At 48.2% G+C, this 19,094-nt stretch overlaps 2 protein-coding genes across 9 annotated transcripts in view; both read left to right on the plus strand.

Moving 5' to 3' along the window:
* The window catches only part of ppp2r5eb (protein phosphatase 2, regulatory subunit B', epsilon isoform b), a 20,794-nt gene extending 18,708 nt beyond the window's left edge, over positions 1 to 2,086 (plus strand). For all 7 annotated transcript variants that reach the window (XM_040199481.2, XM_040199483.2, XM_040199482.2 and 4 more), the window contains 6 exons: positions 416 to 469; positions 548 to 598; positions 683 to 802; positions 894 to 1,021; positions 1,162 to 1,263; positions 1,585 to 2,086. In XM_040199481.2, the coding sequence (XP_040055415.1) occupies positions 416 to 469; positions 548 to 598; positions 683 to 802; positions 894 to 1,021; positions 1,162 to 1,263; positions 1,585 to 1,684 (555 nt within the window). In that variant the 3' untranslated portion in view covers positions 1,685 to 2,086. The remainder of the gene's footprint in view (positions 1 to 415; positions 470 to 547; positions 599 to 682; positions 803 to 893; positions 1,022 to 1,161; positions 1,264 to 1,584) is intronic.
* Positions 2,087 to 9,094: 7,008 nt separating this feature from the next.
* The window catches only part of kcnh5b (potassium voltage-gated channel, subfamily H (eag-related), member 5b), a 49,464-nt gene continuing 39,464 nt past the window's right edge, over positions 9,095 to 19,094 (plus strand). The window contains exons 1-5 of one of the 2 annotated variants that reach the window (XM_078089195.1): positions 9,095 to 9,324; positions 12,826 to 12,949; positions 13,635 to 13,741; positions 14,181 to 14,309; positions 16,897 to 17,012. In XM_078089195.1, coding sequence (XP_077945321.1) covers positions 9,252 to 9,324; positions 12,826 to 12,949; positions 13,635 to 13,741; positions 14,181 to 14,309; positions 16,897 to 17,012 — 549 coding nt within the window. In that variant the 5' untranslated portion in view covers positions 9,095 to 9,251. Of the gene's footprint in view, positions 9,325 to 12,825; positions 12,950 to 13,634; positions 13,742 to 14,180; positions 14,310 to 16,893; positions 17,013 to 19,094 lie in introns of both variants that reach the window. The other variant, XM_078089194.1, reaches the window with a different exon arrangement.

Here is a 19,094-nt window from a genome sequence, read left to right on the forward strand (position 1 = left end):
GTGTGTGTGTGTGTACGCGTGTGTGTGTGTGTGTGTACACATTCAGATCTAGAATTACAGCTTCTGGTTTAGTCAGAACTCACCAAGGAGAAGAAATGAAGAAAACATGAATTCACGTTCACATTATTTTTTATTTGGAATTTTAAAAACTAACGCGATCCGCATCCAGACGTTTATTTTTAGGGTTGTTTGAGAAATGTTCTCCGCCAGAAACCACATGACGTGCACTTTGCGCGTCTAAGCGCTCCAGTAAGAGTCTCCCTTCTGCTCACGTCGGCATTTATAGAGTAATAAACTAAATGTTATCGGCACCACAAGCTCAAGGTCGGCCATGTTTGGAATTCTTACACCGAATGGATGGTTTGGGCTAAGCTAAGCTAAGCTAATGGGCTAACGCGTGTTCCTCTCCCTGCAGTTGGCGTATTGCATTGTACAGTTCCTAGAGAAAGACCCAACATTAACAGAACCAGTAAGTATCCCTGATTCAAAGTCTCCACACAGCAACAGAACCACAGGGAGGAAAAGCTGCATCTCTCTCTCTCCTCAGGTCATCAGAGGCTTACTGAAGTTCTGGCCAAAAACCTGCAGTCAAAAAGAGGTGGGGCTTGTTGTGTTTATTTGTGTGCAGGTACAATAATGTGCGTGTGTGGTAAACGTACTCTTCCCCCCCCACCTCCCCCAGGTGATGTTTCTAGGGGAGCTCGAGGAGATCCTGGACGTCATCGAGCCCACACAGTTCGTCAAGATCCAGGAGCCGCTCTTCAAGCAGATCTCCAGATGCGTCTCCAGCCCACACTTCCAGGTGGGTGACCGGGCACCACGGCGGGACACTGGGGACGATGTTATGTTTGGGCGGGGGGGGCTTACGCGTGCGTGTGCTCGGTGTCCCGCAGGTGGCGGAGCGAGCTCTGTACTACTGGAACAACGAGTACATCATGAGCCTGATCGAGGAGAACTCCAGCGTCATCCTGCCCATCATGTTCTCCAGCCTCTACCGGATCTCCAAAGAGCACTGGAACCCGTGAGTTCATCAAAGCCGCTGCTGCTTCCCTTCCCTCCCCCAACACGAGCGATGATGACTTTCACAGACGCTGTGAACTTGGATGTGTGCGTCATCGCTGGTGACCTCTGACCCCCCCCCCCCCCCCTCTCCCCTTGCAGGGCCATCGTGGCGCTGGTCTACAACGTACTGAAGGCCTTCATGGAGATGAACAGTACCTTATTCGACGAGCTCACAGCCACTTACAAGTCGGACCGCCAGCGGTGAGGAGCGCCCGAGACGTCATGATCCCCTGACCTCTGACCTCACATTCAGAACAAGTCTCAAGCCTCTTGGCTTGTTTGGCTCGATCAAACAAACGTGGAAGTTTAAACTTTTGAAATCATGCGGTTCATTTTTTAAGTACATTTAACGCAAATATAAAGACATAATTAAAAATGAACATTTCAAATATAATAAAAACCAAAGGCAGGAGTTAAAATATGTTTGTTTGTTGTGGAGTTAAGAGAAATAATACTAATAATAATGACTTCATTAATGTAGCAGCTTCACACAGGTTCAGATTAGTGATGTTTGTGTTCCAGTGAGAAGAAGAAGGAGAAGGAGCGGGAGGACCTGTGGAAGAAGCTGGAGGACTTGGAGCTGAAGCGGGGCCTTAGGAATGACGGCATCATCCCCACTTAACGAAGACCGCGCCGCGCTCCCCCCCCCCCCCCCCCGCCCTGTGACTCCCCCTGCCCCTCCATCCTCGCCTCCCCTCCACATCAGCCATGTCTGCCCAGAGCTCCGAGAAACCCCCGATACAGAACCCCCCCCCCCAATGGACACGGAGCGCCTGCTGGTTTCTTAATTGTTTTTTCTCATGTTTTCTTTTTCTGGTTTCTTTTTTTCCCTCCTGTGTTTGTGCGACTTACTTTACAGTAGATTCATCACGTCTGTTTTCATTATTTCAACAGCACTGTAAATAATAATAATTATTTTTTCTCCCCCCCCCCCTCCTTCCCCCCGCGCCCCGAAAACTGATATTATTGCAAACGGATAAACAAAAACAATAATAATAAAAAAACGAAGTAAAAAAGTAGAAAATGAGAAAATGACTTGTGTGTGAGGGGGAGTTTAAACAAAACAAAAACAACTTGAAGAACGTGAGACGAACTCCTGGAAGACAAAAGAAGAGAAGCGGGACGGATTTGAACTCTTCTTCTTCAGTAAAGTCCCGTGTGTCGTTTTTATTTCACTGCTCATCTCGCTGCCTCTGTCTTTCTGCCCTCTTTCCTCTCTAAAGGTGCGTCTGTCATTTATGTCCCCCGGGTTGGATGTATACTGATAATGTGACCCCCCCTCCCTTTAGGTTCCCCACTGTCCCCCGCCACACACACACACACCCCATCTCTTCTGAGTGCGTTTACATGCGTGTTCAAGGGAGAGTTACTTGTGTAAATGTTTTTTTTTCTCCAATTTTTGTCCCCCAAACTACATAAATAATGTTGTCTTTGCATAAATACAGAAAGTTATTATTTAAAATTACTGGGTTAGGGTTAAATTTAATCAATTAAATGTAATTAAAATGAATTGCTATCAATATTTTTACTACTACAGATTAAAACTCTTCTCATCTTGAGCAGTCACACAGTATTTCCGGTGGCTGTTTCAAAATAAAAGCTCTTGTGTTTCACAATTCAAAAAAAAAAAACTCAATGAAGGAAATGAAAATCCCCAAAGCAGAAGAACATGTATGTTGTCACTGATGATACAAACTACTAAAGGTATTTTTAGAATGTAAATAGACGGATAAAATAAAACGGGCCTTGAAATAAGTTTTTTTCTTTTACTTTGGCGCCATCTGGCGTCTGCGCCGGAAGTGGAACGACAATAAATACGTCACTATGATTGTGTTAACTAAAAGGTGGAGCAGATGAAAAATATAAAATAATGAAACTAATTACTGTCATCAATGTTTCCTCTCGTTTGTTTGTTTTAACCTTCATATAAACGGCAGCATTAAACGTGTGAATCCACATGTAAACGCACTCCATTCTTTACTCCTCCCCTGAAACAATAGATGAACTTTTCCCCCCTGCGTCTTATTCTTTAACCCCGCCCCTCACTCCCTCACCTGCCACACCTGTTTCTCGGGTATCAGTCTGGCACAGGTACCCTCCGGACGTAACGGCGACTTTCAAAATAAAACGCGCACACAATTCTTTTTAGATAAACGCCAATTGAGAAAAAAAAAAACCTTGCGAAAAAGCGAGCGCCCCGTACATCACCTCTCTGCCCCCCCCCCCCCCCCTCCTATCCCCCTCTGCCCACCTGAGGAGGAGGGTGGTGCTGCGTTGACTTCACAGTATTACAACAACCCTGTACATTGTTATTGAATGCAGTACACTGATAATCTTGTATCTTGTAGTAATTTAGCCTTTGTTCTTTGCTTAGGAATCTGTGGAGAGGAGTATCCAGTATATAACGAGGTATTATGGATCAATACTTCCTGGTAATTAAGATAGTGCCCCCCCCCCCCCTTCCTTATGTTCTTTTCTCTCACGCCTCCCTCTTCACTTGGTTTTTATCGCATTTTTTGGATATTTTCATAAAGTTTCTTTTAAACCATTGGATATATATTTTTTTCATTGTAAAGGGGGGTCTGGGAGGCAGGGGGTCGGGGCGGGGGGGGGGGGGGGGGGGTACAGAGCAGCAACACTTTGTGACGGTGAATAAAATAAAGGGCCCCCCTCCCTCACAGAATTAACGTGTGCTTTAGAACGGCCCGAATATAATATGAGTTAAAACTGAAGAGAAAAAAAGCAGGAGGAAAAAATGCTTGGAGAAATACAAATGTTTAATTATTTTAAAAAATAAAGAGATATTAAATTAAACCTGTTTTGTGATAAAGCCCGGACGCTGAATTGCTTTATTTACATGTGTGTGTGTGTATATGTGTATATACACACATCTGTAGAGAAACTACAGAAACAGTTTAACTGTTAAAGTCAGAGAAACTGAATGAATAATCCGGTGTTCTTCTCTATTTGTATTGTCAATGTGTCTCCCCACACTTGCTGAAGACTTCAAATCAAAGTTGTTTTTTTTATTAGAATCCATTTCTGTGAGTGCAATGAGCCGGAAGTAGTGTCGGTGACGTCATAATAAGAGCCGTTTGACTCCTCTAATGCGAAGGAAAGCTCTTCGACGCCTTCAATTAGCTCCTTAGCAGAGGAACCACTGGACCAAACTCACGAGAGGGAAGGAGATCATTTAAATAGCGACGGCAGACTGACGTCACTAACGTGCGCCTCCGTCCCCCAGGACCACAGGGATATCGATCAGGACTACGGCCAGCAGGAGGGGACACTTCTCCGGTTCAATACAAAGAACACAGCTTGATACGGTCATACGTTTTTCATTTATTTAAATGTCCTGTTGAACAAAAAACAAACCCCTTAATTCTGCGTCCTCTCTATTACTCTGGCTTGAGAAAAACATTTGACCCTACGAACAAACGTCACAGTTAAACAAGAGATTCTTCTCATAAAATCCATAAACAACTATTTCACAATACCCAATTCTGTCAATGTCAAATATTTGAGTTCCTGCTCTTTAATAAAACAAAGTGCACGCCGACATTAAACGTTTTAAAACCAACTTAAATAATAAAAGTAGCAGCGGCTCGTTTTAAAGTCCGCCACCAGGGGGCAGCAGAGGCCTCCGCCTGTCCGTTTGCTAATCAAACTTTATGGGTCGAAGAATCTGATCTGAGAGTATTTCAAGTGTTAGAAAAGGTGTAGCCTGGTGGGGCTGGTGGAGGAGCCCTGGTGGAGCTACTGGACGTTTATCCAATTAAGATCACCTTTGAGAAGACGCGTCTCTTAAGTGTTTCTTGGTTCCGGATTAATTGAAAAAAGGAGGGAACTTGATGCTGATTAAAACTCCACCCTGATTAATTAGCTCTCCATTAAGATGGCGCCTCCACCCACCAAGCCCCCTCTCTGTCTGTGTGTCTCTTTTCTTTGTGTACACTTTATAAAATCTACAAAGTGAGCAAACACCTACAATAATGAAACAATACTTTAGAAGACAACAGCTGCAAAAGACATAAACAGCTCGTACTTGTAATATGTATCTCCTTCAGTGTTTGTTTATGTCTCATTGTATTCATTCTGACATGATTTTGGGGCTCGGAGTATGAAAGGACCTCTGCTGTAGTAGCAGCTGTCGCCCTGCAGGGGGAGACTGAATTATTCATTCTAGGGGACAACTGAGCACGTGATTCACTAATGAGGGAATGAGATGACCGCTGTGGGAACACGCGTCTAATTGGAGACCAGGATTTGTACTTTGAGGTGATAACTTATTAACTTATCAAAGCCGCTCTCTGTTACCGAGCTGTGTGTCACTTGTTACGTCATTTGTTTGTTTTTAGTCGTCACCCCCCCTCCTCCCCACTCCTTCTTTGTTTCTTTCCTCCGTCTCCTTCTGTCTCTTCCTTCTCTCTGATAATCCTCCTCTTGTTTCCTTCTTTTGCATTCCTTGTTTCCTTCTCGTTTATCTTTCTTTTAATGTTTGTCTCCTCTTTTCTTTTCAATCATGTCCTTTCCTTGCTGCCTTGTTTCCTCATTTCCTCTCTTTTCCTTTGTATTCCTTCTCCTTGATATTCCTCCCCTTGTTTCCTCTGAGGTTTCCTTCCCATCCAACTTTCTTTATTCCCTCCTCGTTTCCTCTCTGTCTTTTTGTCTCCTCCTCCTTAAGAGTTGAGTTACATTAATTTACTTCAATCTCTCATTAATCTGGTCTGAGGGGATTATTACACACAACCACTTTCTTCTTCCTTGTCTCCTTGTTTCCTTCTCACTTTCTCTATTATGATCTCCTTGTCTCCTCTCTTCTTCATTGGCTCGTTTCTATTTTCTCCTCCGCATTGCTGAGGTTCCCTTTCTTCCTTCCTTTCCTTTTTCTTTGTTTCATCTTTTCCTTTCTTCCTCATTTACTTCTCTTTTCATTTTCTCTTTCATCCTCTCCTCATTCTCTACTTTTGTCTCCTTGCTTCCTATATCTCTTATTTCCTCATCTTCCTGTGTTCCCTTTTCTCACCTCCTTCCCTCCTATCCTGCTCCCCTTGATTTCTATCTATTTACTTTCCCCTCGTTCCTCTAATGCTCATTCCCTCTCCTATCCTGCTTCCCTTCCTTTCCTCACTCCTTTTCTTACATCTCCCCTTGTTTCCTCCTCTCTTCTAGTAGGAATCAACCCCCAATCAACGTTGTTGCTCTCTAGTAAAATAAAGCCTCGTCTGCATCTTTGCATCCTCTTCAATGTTTAATTGGGACCATTTATTTATTTGTGTTGCTCGTGTTCATTAACCCAGTAAACGCAGAAGGAGCTCGGCTTGTTTATGAGGAAGGAAACGAGGCGGCTGGGAATCCACGGAGGACTCTAAACATCCACTTCACAGTTAAATATTTAACTCGGCTTAATGCACCGTGATGCCAAAACAGACGGATGGTGGAAAAAAAGAGCCCCGATTTCAACGTCCTGAAATAGTCCCATTTTTCTCAACACAAAACCTTTGACCCGTAATCCCAGCGGCTCGCTGGTGCACGGATGCACCTGCGTTGCCACGGTGATTTGGTTTTGTTTAATTGTTACTGTCTGCTGGGGATGAATGTCATGTTTTCCTCTTATTTTGATGATTTAATGCTCTTTATAACTTCAAAATGTCCCCCATGATTCATCCTCTGCTGATGTTTGTGTTTATTCATTCATCGCCTCACAAGTTGCTCCTCGGGGGTCAATGAAGACGACCTTTAACCTCTGGGGGATATGACTTTGGGGAAAAAAGGTTGATATCTTGTCATTAACATTTCGACGTGAGAACAAATCCTCGTGGTGTCACTGGAGAAACTCTCTCAGAATAACCAGGATTCATCCTCCAGCGAGTCACAAGCAGACCAGTCAATAAACCTTTTGGGTTAAATTTGTATACGACTTTGAAATTAGATTTTAAATACAAAATTCATCCGCTGGCAACTGTGAATATGCACTAAATATCATTTGTATGTGAAGAGACTGTGGACCCGTCTGTCTGAGGCGTTTTTTTAAGTGAGGTTGAGTTCACGACAATCTTCATTATTCCTCCTCTGGGGACAATGAATATTCAACAAATGCGAACGCTGCGGCCGACGGGGGGTTGAAGAAGAACCAACGCGGCTTGGACCAATTTCTTTTTTTGCGTGATAAATTGTATGTGTGGCGGGAGAGAGCGTGACTGAAGACCGAAATGACAATTATTGAGGAAAAAAGGGATTCAGAGGCCGCCGCAAAGTGTGAAAGGAGCATCACGGCTGTAATTGGCAATGCCAGCGAGACAAAGTGATCACAGGAGGGTTTCACTCCGCCGGAAGCTTCCACCCGGTCGATCGTAAGGAAACTATAAAACACGTGGCCTCCACAAGAGAAGAGAGGCCTTGTTGGACGCCCACCAGGAGACACCAGCTGGGAAGATCTTCATGGTCTTTAGGGTTCTACGACAACCCAATGCCCACCAGCTGGGAAGATCTTCGTGGTCTATAGGGTTCTAGGACAACCCAAAGCCCACCAGCTGGGAGGCTCTTCGTGGTCTATAGGGTTCTAGGACAACCCAAAGCCCACCAGCTGGGAGGCTCTTCGTGGTCTATAGGGTTCTAGGACAACCCAAAGCCCACCAGCTGGGAAGATCTTCGTGGTCTATAGGGTTCTAGGACAACCCAAAGCCCACCAGCTGGGAAGATCTTCGTGGTCTATAGGGTTCTAGGACAACCCAATGCCCACCAGCTGGGAAGATCTTCGTGGTCTATACGGTTCTAGGAGAACCCAATGCCCACCAGCTGGGAGGATCTTCGTGGTCTATACGGTTCTAGGAGAACCCAATGCCCACCAGCTGGGAAGATCTTCGTGGTCTATAGGGTTCTAGGACAACCCAATGCCCACCAGCTGGAAGATCTTCGTGGTCTATAGGGTTCTAGGACAACCCAATGCCCACCAGCTGGGAGGATCTTCGTTGGTCTATAGGGTTCTAGGACAACCCAATGCCCACCAGCTGGGAGGATCTTCGTGGTCTATAGGGTTCTAAGACAACCCAATGCCCACCAGCTGGGAGGATCTTCGTGGTCTATAGGGTTCTAAGACAACCCAATGCCCACCAGCTGGGAGGATCTTCGTGGTCTATAGGGTTCTAAGACAACCCAATGCCCACCAGCTGGGAGGATCTTCGTGGTCTATAGGGTTCTAGGACAACCCAATGCCCACCAGCTGGGAGGATCTTCGTGGTCTATAGGGTTCTAGGACAACCCAATGCCCACCAGCTGGGATCTGGGAACACACGTTGTGTTTTGCATTGTCACGTGCTCTGAATGCACTTGGATACCTGATTAAAGCTCTTAATTGATTTTACAGTTTACAGCATTAATATATTGAAATTAACGCCCTGAGCAGAGAACCGCTGTGACGTTTGCTCGATTGGGCCACCGTGCTGCCTCTACTCCCCAGGATCCGGAGCTCCTCTCGTCGCTGAGCTCGTTAGAGTTTCCCTTTTATTCAACGTGGTGATTTGCATTTGAGTCTCTTGCTGCGTCACAGATACAGAAAACAATGGCCGCCGGCCTGCTGATTGGCTGTAATTGAGGGTTAGTGCTGCGGAGTAATTAGAATGATTATAGTCATCACCCCCGTGGAGATTTATCTAAATAAAGTCAGCATTTAAAGAAATAATAATAAAAAATTATGACATTCATTTCAGAAGAAAAGTCTCACATAAAAAAACACATAAAAAAAAGTCATAGCAATGAATTTTGAAAAGAAAGTTAAGACAATGATTTTGTAAAAAAAGTAATATCATAAAAAAAGGAAAAGCCAGCATGACTCGGACACAAGTCATGAATTGGGGAGAATATGATTTTACGAAATCTTCAGCTTATTACAAATGATGTAACATTTCATCTTACTAATCAACCGGCTTCGTTAAACGCTTCAGATTGAGCGTTAATAGAACAAATAAAAGCTGCGCGTCAGGACCGAGCGCGCATGCGCCCTGGCGCTCCGGTCGGGCAGCGGGATGCGGCGCCGCCGCCGCCGCGGCTCCAGTGCGCCCCGAGCAGCCAGAGCGCGCGGTTACAATGAGCTTCTCCACCGGTCCGACTGAGAGCCAGAACCGACCCCCCCGCAGCAGAGCCAGCGCCACCCGCCCGGACCGACACCAGCTCCGCCCGCCCGCAGCAGGATGCCCGGGGGAAAGAGGGGGCTCGTGGCACCGCAGAACACTTTTCTGGAGAACATCGTGCGGAGATCAAGTGGTGAGTTGGAGCGAGGCTTTGTTTTGGGGGGGGGTGGGGGGGGGGTCACATGTTCCCCAGTGTCTTATCATAACAATCCCGAGGAATCCTGCTGATGTTTAGTGATGGAGTTTCTGGCGGAAAGGAATGTTTCCACTGAGAGAAGCGAGTTTCCAACATTGTTCCAGAGGAAAATCCTTTTGTTTGTTTAATGCTCCAACTCCAAAAGAAGAACGTGTGAACGTGTTCTTCAAAGACTAAAACAGCTTTACTGAATGTTTGAAATGAAACCCCGTAAGCTGCATTGTTGTTAACAGCCGATGTGCTCCGTCACGCTGCTGCCGGCGGGGATCTGCACCTGCTCCGGTCTTCATCATCTCAATGTGCTTTATCACGGTTCTGTCTCTTCTGCGTCGTAAAGCGCGCTGGATTTGGCACAGACGCGCGTTCCCTGATTGGATTGATTCCTTTACTGCACAGGAAACTCAGCGGAGCATCGGAGGAGGTGGAGGAGGAGGAGGAGGTGGTGTTTCTGTTTGTGGACAGGAGAGGCTGATCTCTCGGGCGCTAATTGAAGAGCTATTGGCCATATTTGTCTTGTTATTACTTGATAAGTGACGTGAGGAGCCTGTCAGGTGGTTTCACATGAGAACAGAAGCCTTTCCATTTGGAGAATAGTAGAAGTCATGTGACCGTGGTAGAGATCCTTTATAGTCTAACGTGAAGTCATGTGACCGTGGTGGAGATCCTTTATAGTCTAACATGAAGTCATGTGACCGTGGTGGAGATCCTTTATAGTCTAACATGAAGTCATGTGACCGTGGTGGAGATCCTTTATAGTCTAACGTGAAGTCATGTGACCGTGGTGGAGATCCTTTATAGTCTAACATGAAGTCATGTGACCGTGGTGGAGATCCTTTATAGTCTAACATGAAGTCATGTGACCGTGATGGAGATCCTTTATAGTCTAACGTGAAGTCATGTGACCGTGGTGGAGATCCTTTATAGTCTAACATGAAGTCATGTGACCGTGGTGGAGATCCTTTATAGTCTAACATGAAGTCATGTGACCGTGGTGGAGATCCTTTATAGTCTAACATGAAGTCATGTGACCGTGGTGGAGATCCTTTATAGTCTAACATGAAGTCATGTGACCGTGGTGGAGATCCTTTATAGTCTAACGTGAAGTCATGTGACCGTGGTGGAGATCCTTTATAGTCTAACATGAAGTCATGTGACCTTGATGGAGATCCTTTATAGTCTAACGTGAAGTCATGTGACCGTGGTGGAGATCCTTTATAGTCTAACGTGAAGTCATGTGACCGTGGTGGAGATCCTTTATAGTCTAACATGACGTCATGTGACCGTGGTGGAGATCCTCTATAGTCTAACATGAAGTCATGTGACCGTGGTGGAGATCCTTTATAGTCTAACATGAAGTCATGTGACCGTGGTGGAGATCCTTTATAGTCTAACATGAAGTCATGTGACCGTGGTGGAGATCCTCTATAGTCTAACATGAAGTCATGTGACCGTGGTGGAGATCCTTTATAGTCTAACATGAAGTCATGTGACCGTGGTGGAGATCCTTTATAGTCTAACATGAAGTCATGTGACCGTGGTGGAGATCCTTTATAGTCTAACGTGAAGTCATGTGACCGTGGTGGAGATCCTTTATAGTCTAACATGACGTCATGTGACCGTGGTGGAGATCCTCTATAGTCTAACATGAAGTCATGTGACCGTGGTGGAGATCCTCTATAGTCTAACATGACGTCATGTGACCGTGGTGGAGATCCTCTATAGTCTAACATGAAGTCATGTGACCGTGGTGGAGATCCTTTATGGTCTAACATGAAGTCATGTTGGATGTAGAAGTACTGCTCAGGAGTAGCACAGCGATGTAATACTGTTAATAGTACCTCAGGCTCCTAAAAGCACCAATATCAGTTCAGGCTCCATTTGGAATATAGAGATGGATTTATCTGATCTCAGATCTGCTGGTATCGCTTTGAACCCACCAGACTCCATCGACAAAACCGTCGTTCTCCAGTTAGAGAACTACTTCAAAAGTATTCTAAATATAGGAAACACTTAAACCGGTATTGATTATGTCTCCACGGGAGGTGTCTCCGTTTATCTGCCATCAATACTTTTCTGATTTTCCGGCAGTCTAAAAATGCGCTTTTGTTTTCAGTCCATCAACTGGTCGCATGCAGTATTCACAGCGTGTCGAAACATCATCTGCATGAGCAAAAGGTTTATTCTCCACTATGAAGATGCATCAGGAGAGTTTAGAGGAATGAAGACTTCGCTCGGTGTGAGCAAAGTGATCCTGCGGCACAGAAGACTCTAAAAATAAATCCATACAGTAGTCAGGTGAAAACGAGAAAATCTTCCTCTTAGAATAAACTTGTTCTGAAATACGGTCAAACTTCCTTCTTGTGTGTTCTTCATGTGGTGAGTTTGACTCCCACAGAACCATGTATTGTTTTATTGACTCGAATTGGAAGCTGCAGAGAGACGTGGTGTGATTCATGCGCCCGCGTTGTCTGAACGCTGTTTCTCGGTAAACGCGCTCCGTCCTTCGGGGGAAACGCTGTGACGGTTCCTTTGGGCCTCTGAGCAGCTGATGCGTTCCATCTTCTCATCGCCGACCAACTGCGCTGTTGGAAAAGAGGAGTTGAGGTTGAATGGTGAGCTGCCCGCTGCTGACAGGCGTTTCCCGCAGGTCTTATTAATCACACTCTGCGTTTACCTCCTTCGTATCGTGCATCGTCTTCCTCTAAAGCAGCCAATCGTTCTCTGACCTTTCAAACAAGCCGCCGGCTTTACTTCAAGAAACAGACATGAACTTTAATGCAAAGGAAGCAGCTCTCAAACCGCTCCCGCCTGTTTCCAGGTTTTCACATCTTTTTTTCTGGAGATTTTGTTGGTGATTTGAAGGACGACAACTAAGACTTCAGTCGCTGGAACAACGTGTGGACGTTTGAGGAGCTTTCAAACGAGCAGGAGAGTTAAAGCGCTTTCAGTGGTCGAATTACTAGAACAAGTAGCGTCCTTTGTGCTGTCAAATGTTTTACTCCACAACGTTATAAACATCTCCCAGAAAGATGAGTTCAAATTCAGATATCATGTTAATTAAGATCACGACTTGGATTATTTACATGAAATCACACTTTCTTGCTCTTCTGTGTCTGTATTCTTATGGCTGGATGCACTTATTGTAAGTCGCTTTGACAAAAGCGTCAGCTAAACGACACGTGATGTAATTAAGAGGGGGCGGGGCTTCATGTATAAGAAGGCGGGCTTGTAGCAGGTCGTGACGGACGCGGCTGACACTCTGCAGGTAGAGATTTTCTTTGATAAGTCAGTAATATTGATGAATTATTGCACAGGTGTCATCGTCGTGTTCACATAAACCCACTTTTACCTCAGGAGGCGTTTTATCCGCCTCGGCGGGACCTCCTCCTCCTTCCTGCAGCCGCTCGCCGCTGAAGACGCTCGCTCTCTGTCCCTCAGAAACCAGCTTCCTCCTGGGGAACGCGCAGATCGTGGAGTGGCCTGTAGTCTACAGCAATGACGGCTTCTGCAAGCTGTCTGGCTTCCACCGGGCCGAGGTCATGCAGAAGAGCAGCACGTGCAGGTGAGACGGGCTCAGGTGAGCGCTGCGTTGGTGACTCGCCCGGCTCATGTGACCCTTTGCTTCATGCTCTTTCCTTAACGGTTTAAATGTTGCTCAGGTAATAACGAACGAACCCCCCAGAGCAGCCGGGTCACTTCCTGCAGAAACCCCCCCAACACGGACTCACTTCCGTCTATTATTTAACTTAAAGTGAAGCTTTTTTGTGCGTCGCTGCCTCCGTCCTCTCTGATAAAAAGCAGAGAGCGCTAACGGCGCCGACCGCCTGACGTCCCGCTGGCAGCCAAACTGCACCAGAAGAAACTAAAGCGGGGGTGTAAAGGAGGGAGGGGGGGGGGAGAGGGGGGGGGCTGTGCCTCCAGGACGGCGTCTGGCTCGCCTGTCAGTCGGGACGTTTTTTAAACTTGACTCCAAAGGACGAGTCGTCTCCTCCGGCGCCTCTCAGATCCGTAGGGGGGGGGGGGGGGGGCGGGCTCGACTATAGCTGCTGGCTTAAAAAGGCTCGGAGCTCTAAGTGGGAAGAGGGGCACTGAGGTTTATCCATCTGACCCCCCGACCCCCCCCCCCCTGCACTCTGAGAGCAGAACACATCCATCCGCCAGATGAAGCGTATTTCAGATGGTCACGCTGATAAACACGTGTGTGTGTGTGTGTGTGTGTGTGTGTGTGTGTGTGTGTGTGTGAACAGCTTCATGTACGGAGAGCTGACGGACAAGAAGAGCATCGACAAAGTCCGACAGACGTTCGACGGCTACGAGTCCGACTGCTTCGAGATCCTTCTGTACCGAAAGAACCGTGAGTCTGCACCACAAAGCTGGATCAGTCAAAGAAACCACCTTCTTGTTCTCGATGGATGAGCTTATGTGGGGAGTTATAGTTACTGACAAAAGGCGTGTGGGGAATCGTTAGCGTTGTGGACGCAGTTTGTCCTAAATGTCCCGTCTCCGAGGAGGCTGGAGGCCCGAACGACGCTGCTGTCCCACAGATGTTGGGCTCGCTTGAAAGTGTGCGAGGAGTTAATGAAGTCACAGGAAAGGAACAGCGAGTCCTCTAGAGGAGCTTTACGGTCGGCCGACGCCGTGTCCCGGCTCCATACAGAGGACGCGGGACACCATCGTTGGTCGAAGCGAAGCACAAAGGAGACGAGGAAGATCGTGGCAGGAGGCGTCTCTGTTGTATCTAGATAAATATCCAATGCATCTAAAGGACGGACCTTCTCCGGGTGTCTCGGCAGGAAGTCCAGTGTGGTTCTACATGCAAGTGGCTCCCATCAGGAACGAGAACGACAAGGTGGTTCTGTTCCTCTGCACCTTCAAGGACATCACCCTCTTCAAGCAGCCCATCGAAGACGAGGCCACCAAAGGTGAGTGTCTCCCCTGTTCGTGTGTCAGGACGCCGATGTCCAGGCGAGCAGCAAACAAAAGCCTCCGAACGTCTGAGCTCGCTGCGACTCCAGAGCTGGATGAGAGAGCAGCGCGTCTCGCCTGGTTTCCCCCGTGACGGGGGGGCGGGGAGGGGGGGGGCGTCTCGTCTGTCGGGTTGTGTTCGGGGAGGCGGGGGCGCTGTCAGGGAACATGGGTGATGCGTCGGCGTCCTCGGTGCCGGGACTGATGTACCGTGTCAGCTTCCTGCCCCCGGGACTCGTCCTCAGCGCCGCTGAGCGGGTGTTTCCCCCCCCCTCCTCTCCCCCCTCCTCTCCCCTCCCCCTTTTGTCATGCACACACTCATGCATGCAGGTGTAGACGCATGCAGCGAGCTGCGGATTGTTGTCGCGTGATTCTTCTATTCCCTCATGTGCTCGGCCACGCGGGGGTCACATGGGTCACGAGTTAAAGCTGCATTCTCTGTAGTGACCAGCAGGGGGCGACTCCTCTGGTCCCATAGAGGTTTACTTACTTCTCTCTCTAAACATTGTAAACACGAGCTTATCGTCTCAATCTAGTTTCAAGCCTTCTTCAATACAGGTGATGTTCTAGCGGCGCTGCTTCGATCGAAGAACGCCACCACCATTTCTACCCCGTTTTGGCTGTGTGCATTTATTTCTGTCTTCTTCCCCCGGATCCCAGATGTAATATTTTGGATGTAATACATTTCCCTGCGTAGCCTCTGGTCGTGGTTATTACAGCTGAGCAGGTACAATAAATAGTCTGCGTCGTCGGCGAAAGGAAAGAAGACGTAACTGAATAAGCAGGATGAAAAAGCAACATTCTGCCTTTTATTGCCCAAAGTCAACATTTCCCTCTGAGGTTCTTACAACCTGAACAGCTTCTTAAAGCCGCGCTCACATGAGTCAAAAATAGAAAATCACCCTTTGCTTACAATCTGCACTGATAATAACATGTACTTTACAGGGACGCAACCAGCTCGTCCCCCAAACGCAACAACAACATGTTGTGCTCAGCAACGCGTGTTATGAGGAATACGCTCGTCTGCAACACGCGGAACAACATTCTGGGCGCTGCGTTAACGCGCGTCGTCCTCGGAGGTGTTTGGTTCGACCAAACGTGCATGCGATGACCTCACCGACGCTCTTTCCCCCCACGAGGCCGAGCCCCGCGTCTTCAGGGGGTGCTGGATGATGTCTCCGCGCTGCATGTTGGCCGTGTGTCTGTCTGTCTGTCGCAGGACAAACCGTCCCTTCAGACTCTGCTGGTGCAGCTGTTATTTTTAGCCTCTCCCATTGTGCTCCGGTCTGATAAGCCCGGCGTTCCTGGGGGGGAACCGCAGCGCTGCTACTAACCGCGCCGAAAAAGAACCAACCCCTTATTCCCGTCCTGCTCCGCGTGCGTGTCCTGGACACGGGATTTACCGAGAGCGCCACCGAGACAAATCTCTCCATTTAGAGACCTCTCCCTCAGGGTCCTTCATCTCCTGCGTCCACGTGAAGGTCCAGTTGGGTTCATGGACGCTTCCTGCAGGGAGGGGAGGGGGGGGGTGGGGGCGAGCTCACATTGTGTCGGGTTTATTGTAAATGTGTGTGGTCGCCCTGGTTGACCCGGTCCCCACGAGCCCTCCGGTGGTTTTGTGTGAAGTAAGAGACGTGATGTGATGGAGGTGGAGGTTGTGTGGTGGAGTTGTTGTGGTGGAGGTGGTGGAGGTGGTGTGGTGTGATGGAGCTGGTGAAGGTGGTGTGGTGAAGGTGTTGTGGTGGAGTTGTTGTGGTGGAGTTGTTGTGGTGGTGGAGGTGGTGTGGTGGAGGTGGTGTGATGGAGGTGGTGAAGGTGTTGTGGTGGAGTTGTTGTGGTGGAGGTGGTGTGATGGAGGTGGTGTGGTGAAGGTGTTGTGATGGAGTTGTTGTGGTGGAGTTGTTGTGGTGGAGGTGGTGGAGGTGGTGTGGTGGAGGTGGTGTGATGGAGGTGGTGAAGGTGTTGTGGTGGAGTTGTTGTGGTGGAGTTGTTGTGGTGGAGGTGGTGTGATGGAGGTGGTGTGGTGAAGGTGGTGTGGTGAAGGTGTTGTGGTGGAGGTGTTGTGGTGGAGGTGTTGTGGTGGAGTTGTTGTGGTGGAGGTGGCGTGGTGGAGGTGTTGTGATAGAGGTGGTGTGGTGGAGGTGGCGTGGTGGAGGTGGCGTGGTGGAGGTGTTGTGATGGAGGTGGTGTGGTGGAGGTGGTGTGCTGGAGGTGGTGTGGTGGAGGTGGTGGAGGTGTTGTGATAGAGGTGGCGTGGTGGAGGTGGTGTGCTGGAGGTGGTCTGGTGGTGGTGTGGTGGAGGTGATGTGATGGATGTGGCGTGGTGGAGGTGGCGTGGTGGAGGTGTTGTGGTGGAGGTGATGTGATGGAGGTGGCGTGGTGGAGGTGGCGTGGTGGAGGTGATGTGATGGATGTGGCGTGGTGGAGGTGGCGTGGTGGAGGTGGTGTGGTGGAGGTGTTGTGGTGGAGGTGGTGTGGTGGAGGTGGTGTGGTGGAGGTGGTGGTGTGGTGGAGGTGGTGTAAAGCTCTGTCTCCTTCCAGCAGGGTGGACCAAGTTTGCTCGTCTGACTCGTGCGCTCACCAACAACCGCAACACGCTGCCCAAGCCGGCGCCGATAGAGAAGCCTGAAGTCAACCACAAGCCGTCCCGCCTGGCTGAGGTGAGCCGCCGCCGCGCCGCCTTAAATCGCCCGCCGGTCACCATGGAAACCAGCACATTTCTGCTTCCAGCAGAGCTGCCAGTTTTCTCTCACTGGTGAAAGTGGAGCTTGCAGCTGGATTACAGCTCGAAGAGACAAAAGTGACGTATGAAATATACACACATGAGATGTGAAACGCACACACGGCACAATGTTCACCAAACATGGCGAGACAACAACAACAACAACAACAACAACAAAGAGATGCAGCAACTGCTAAAAAGGTGTGAAGCTTTAACTACAGAACAGTGGACGTGTTCTTCATGTCCACTTTCACTTGTGCTGTTGTGTTATGATGTGTTCAATGAACAGGGACCAGCTTTTACACACACACACACACACACACACACACACACACACACACACACACACACACACACACACACACACACACACACACACACACACACTCTTAACATTATTTCTGCCACAAATACCCCTCCCATAAAACATTAAGCACTATTCTACCATCGGCGGGTTGCATGTGAGCGACCGCGCCCTCCATGCATCCGCCCTCCACGCATCCACCCTCCACGCATCCACCCTCCATGCATCCGCCCTCCATGCATCCACCCTCCACGCATCCACCCTCCATGCATCCACCCTCCATGCATCCACCCTCCATGCATCCGCCCTCCACGCATCCACCCTCCATGCATCCGCCCTCCATGCATCCGCCCTCCACGCATCCACCCTCCGTCCCGCTTGCCTCCACTTCCGCCCGACTGACCTGCGAGCTGCAGCCGGTCCCGCTTCCTGTCCCGTTCCATTGATATTTCATGTTGGCGTGGAGGTGGGGGGCTCGGGGGTTCGGGGGCTCGGGATCTCCAGAAATGCAATGAAATCCAAAATGGATTTTGTTCGGTGGAAAGAAGAAGTTCACCTGCTTGTTTTATTCATGAACGGTAGTTCGATGTGTGTCGCCTTTTCAGATGAATTTGTTTGACTTTCATCTCTTAAAGATGAAGCAGAAAAAACAAATCATTTTTAAGCAAAGGTGTTAACCAGAGTGTTTTAAAGGTGAAGAGGGCGGAGGAGAGAAAGGATGTAAAATGAGGAGGAGGAGGGGGAAAAAAATCAAATGGGCAAAGAGAGGAAGCTGAATAATGGAGGAAAGAAATGATTGAAGTAAGGATGTGAAGAAGGAGGCGAACTGATGGAAGGAGGGAAGGAGGGAAGGAGAGAAGGAGTAAACCCATGTAACTTCGAGCATTTATCACTGGTTGGACTTGTTTAATGGGAGATAGAGGAACCCGATATAAATGCAAACCAATCAGGAGGTCCGATGTCGGGGGTCACGTTCCACGTGTGCGTCCGCACGAACACGAGCTGAGGGGAGTCAAAGAAGGAGGCAAGGGGAGGAGACGGGGATGAAAGGAAGAGGAGAATGTGAAGGAGGGAAAGGCCACAATACGGTACCAGCCGATTCAACCTCTGGCGTTTCCCAGCATGCAGCTGGGTGGCAGCGCGTTGCGTAAGAGTTTCAATGGATGAAGGCAGGTGATCGTCGGCTGCGCCGCCTGAAAGGAGCCGCTGGCCTCCTCTGATGAGAGGACAGGTACTTGATGAGCAGTGACGTGGTACTCGTAGTACTTGTAGTACATGTGGTAGACGTAGTAGACGTAGTACACGTAGTAGACGTAGTAGACGTAGCATCATCCATGGAGCGGTGCTGATGCTCCGCGCAGTCGAGTTCTGAGCTTCAGCATCAGGACCACCAGCAGTGTGAAACTCACTGCAGTACCTCAAACATTATTTAAATATAATCCCACTTAGTACTATTATCTGTTCCACATTAGTAATAGAACTAAGCTACAGGAAGTGGATGTAAACAGAATAATATGCAGTTTAAATGAGTTGATGTGTGATCTGCAGAGGAAATCCATCTTGTATTTAATGTAGTCTTTTGCACGCAGACGAAGCCGAGCTCAGCATGAGGGCATCATCATCATCATCATCTTCATCATCATCATTATAATCGCTCTGCAGAAGGATAATGGCTTTTTTGTTTGTTGTTCGTTTGGTTTAGTTTTAATGCGTCTC

Source organism: Gasterosteus aculeatus, chromosome 15 (assembly GCF_964276395.1).
Source record: "Gasterosteus aculeatus chromosome 15, fGasAcu3.hap1.1, whole genome shotgun sequence".
NCBI lineage: Eukaryota > Metazoa > Chordata > Actinopteri > Perciformes > Gasterosteidae > Gasterosteus > Gasterosteus aculeatus.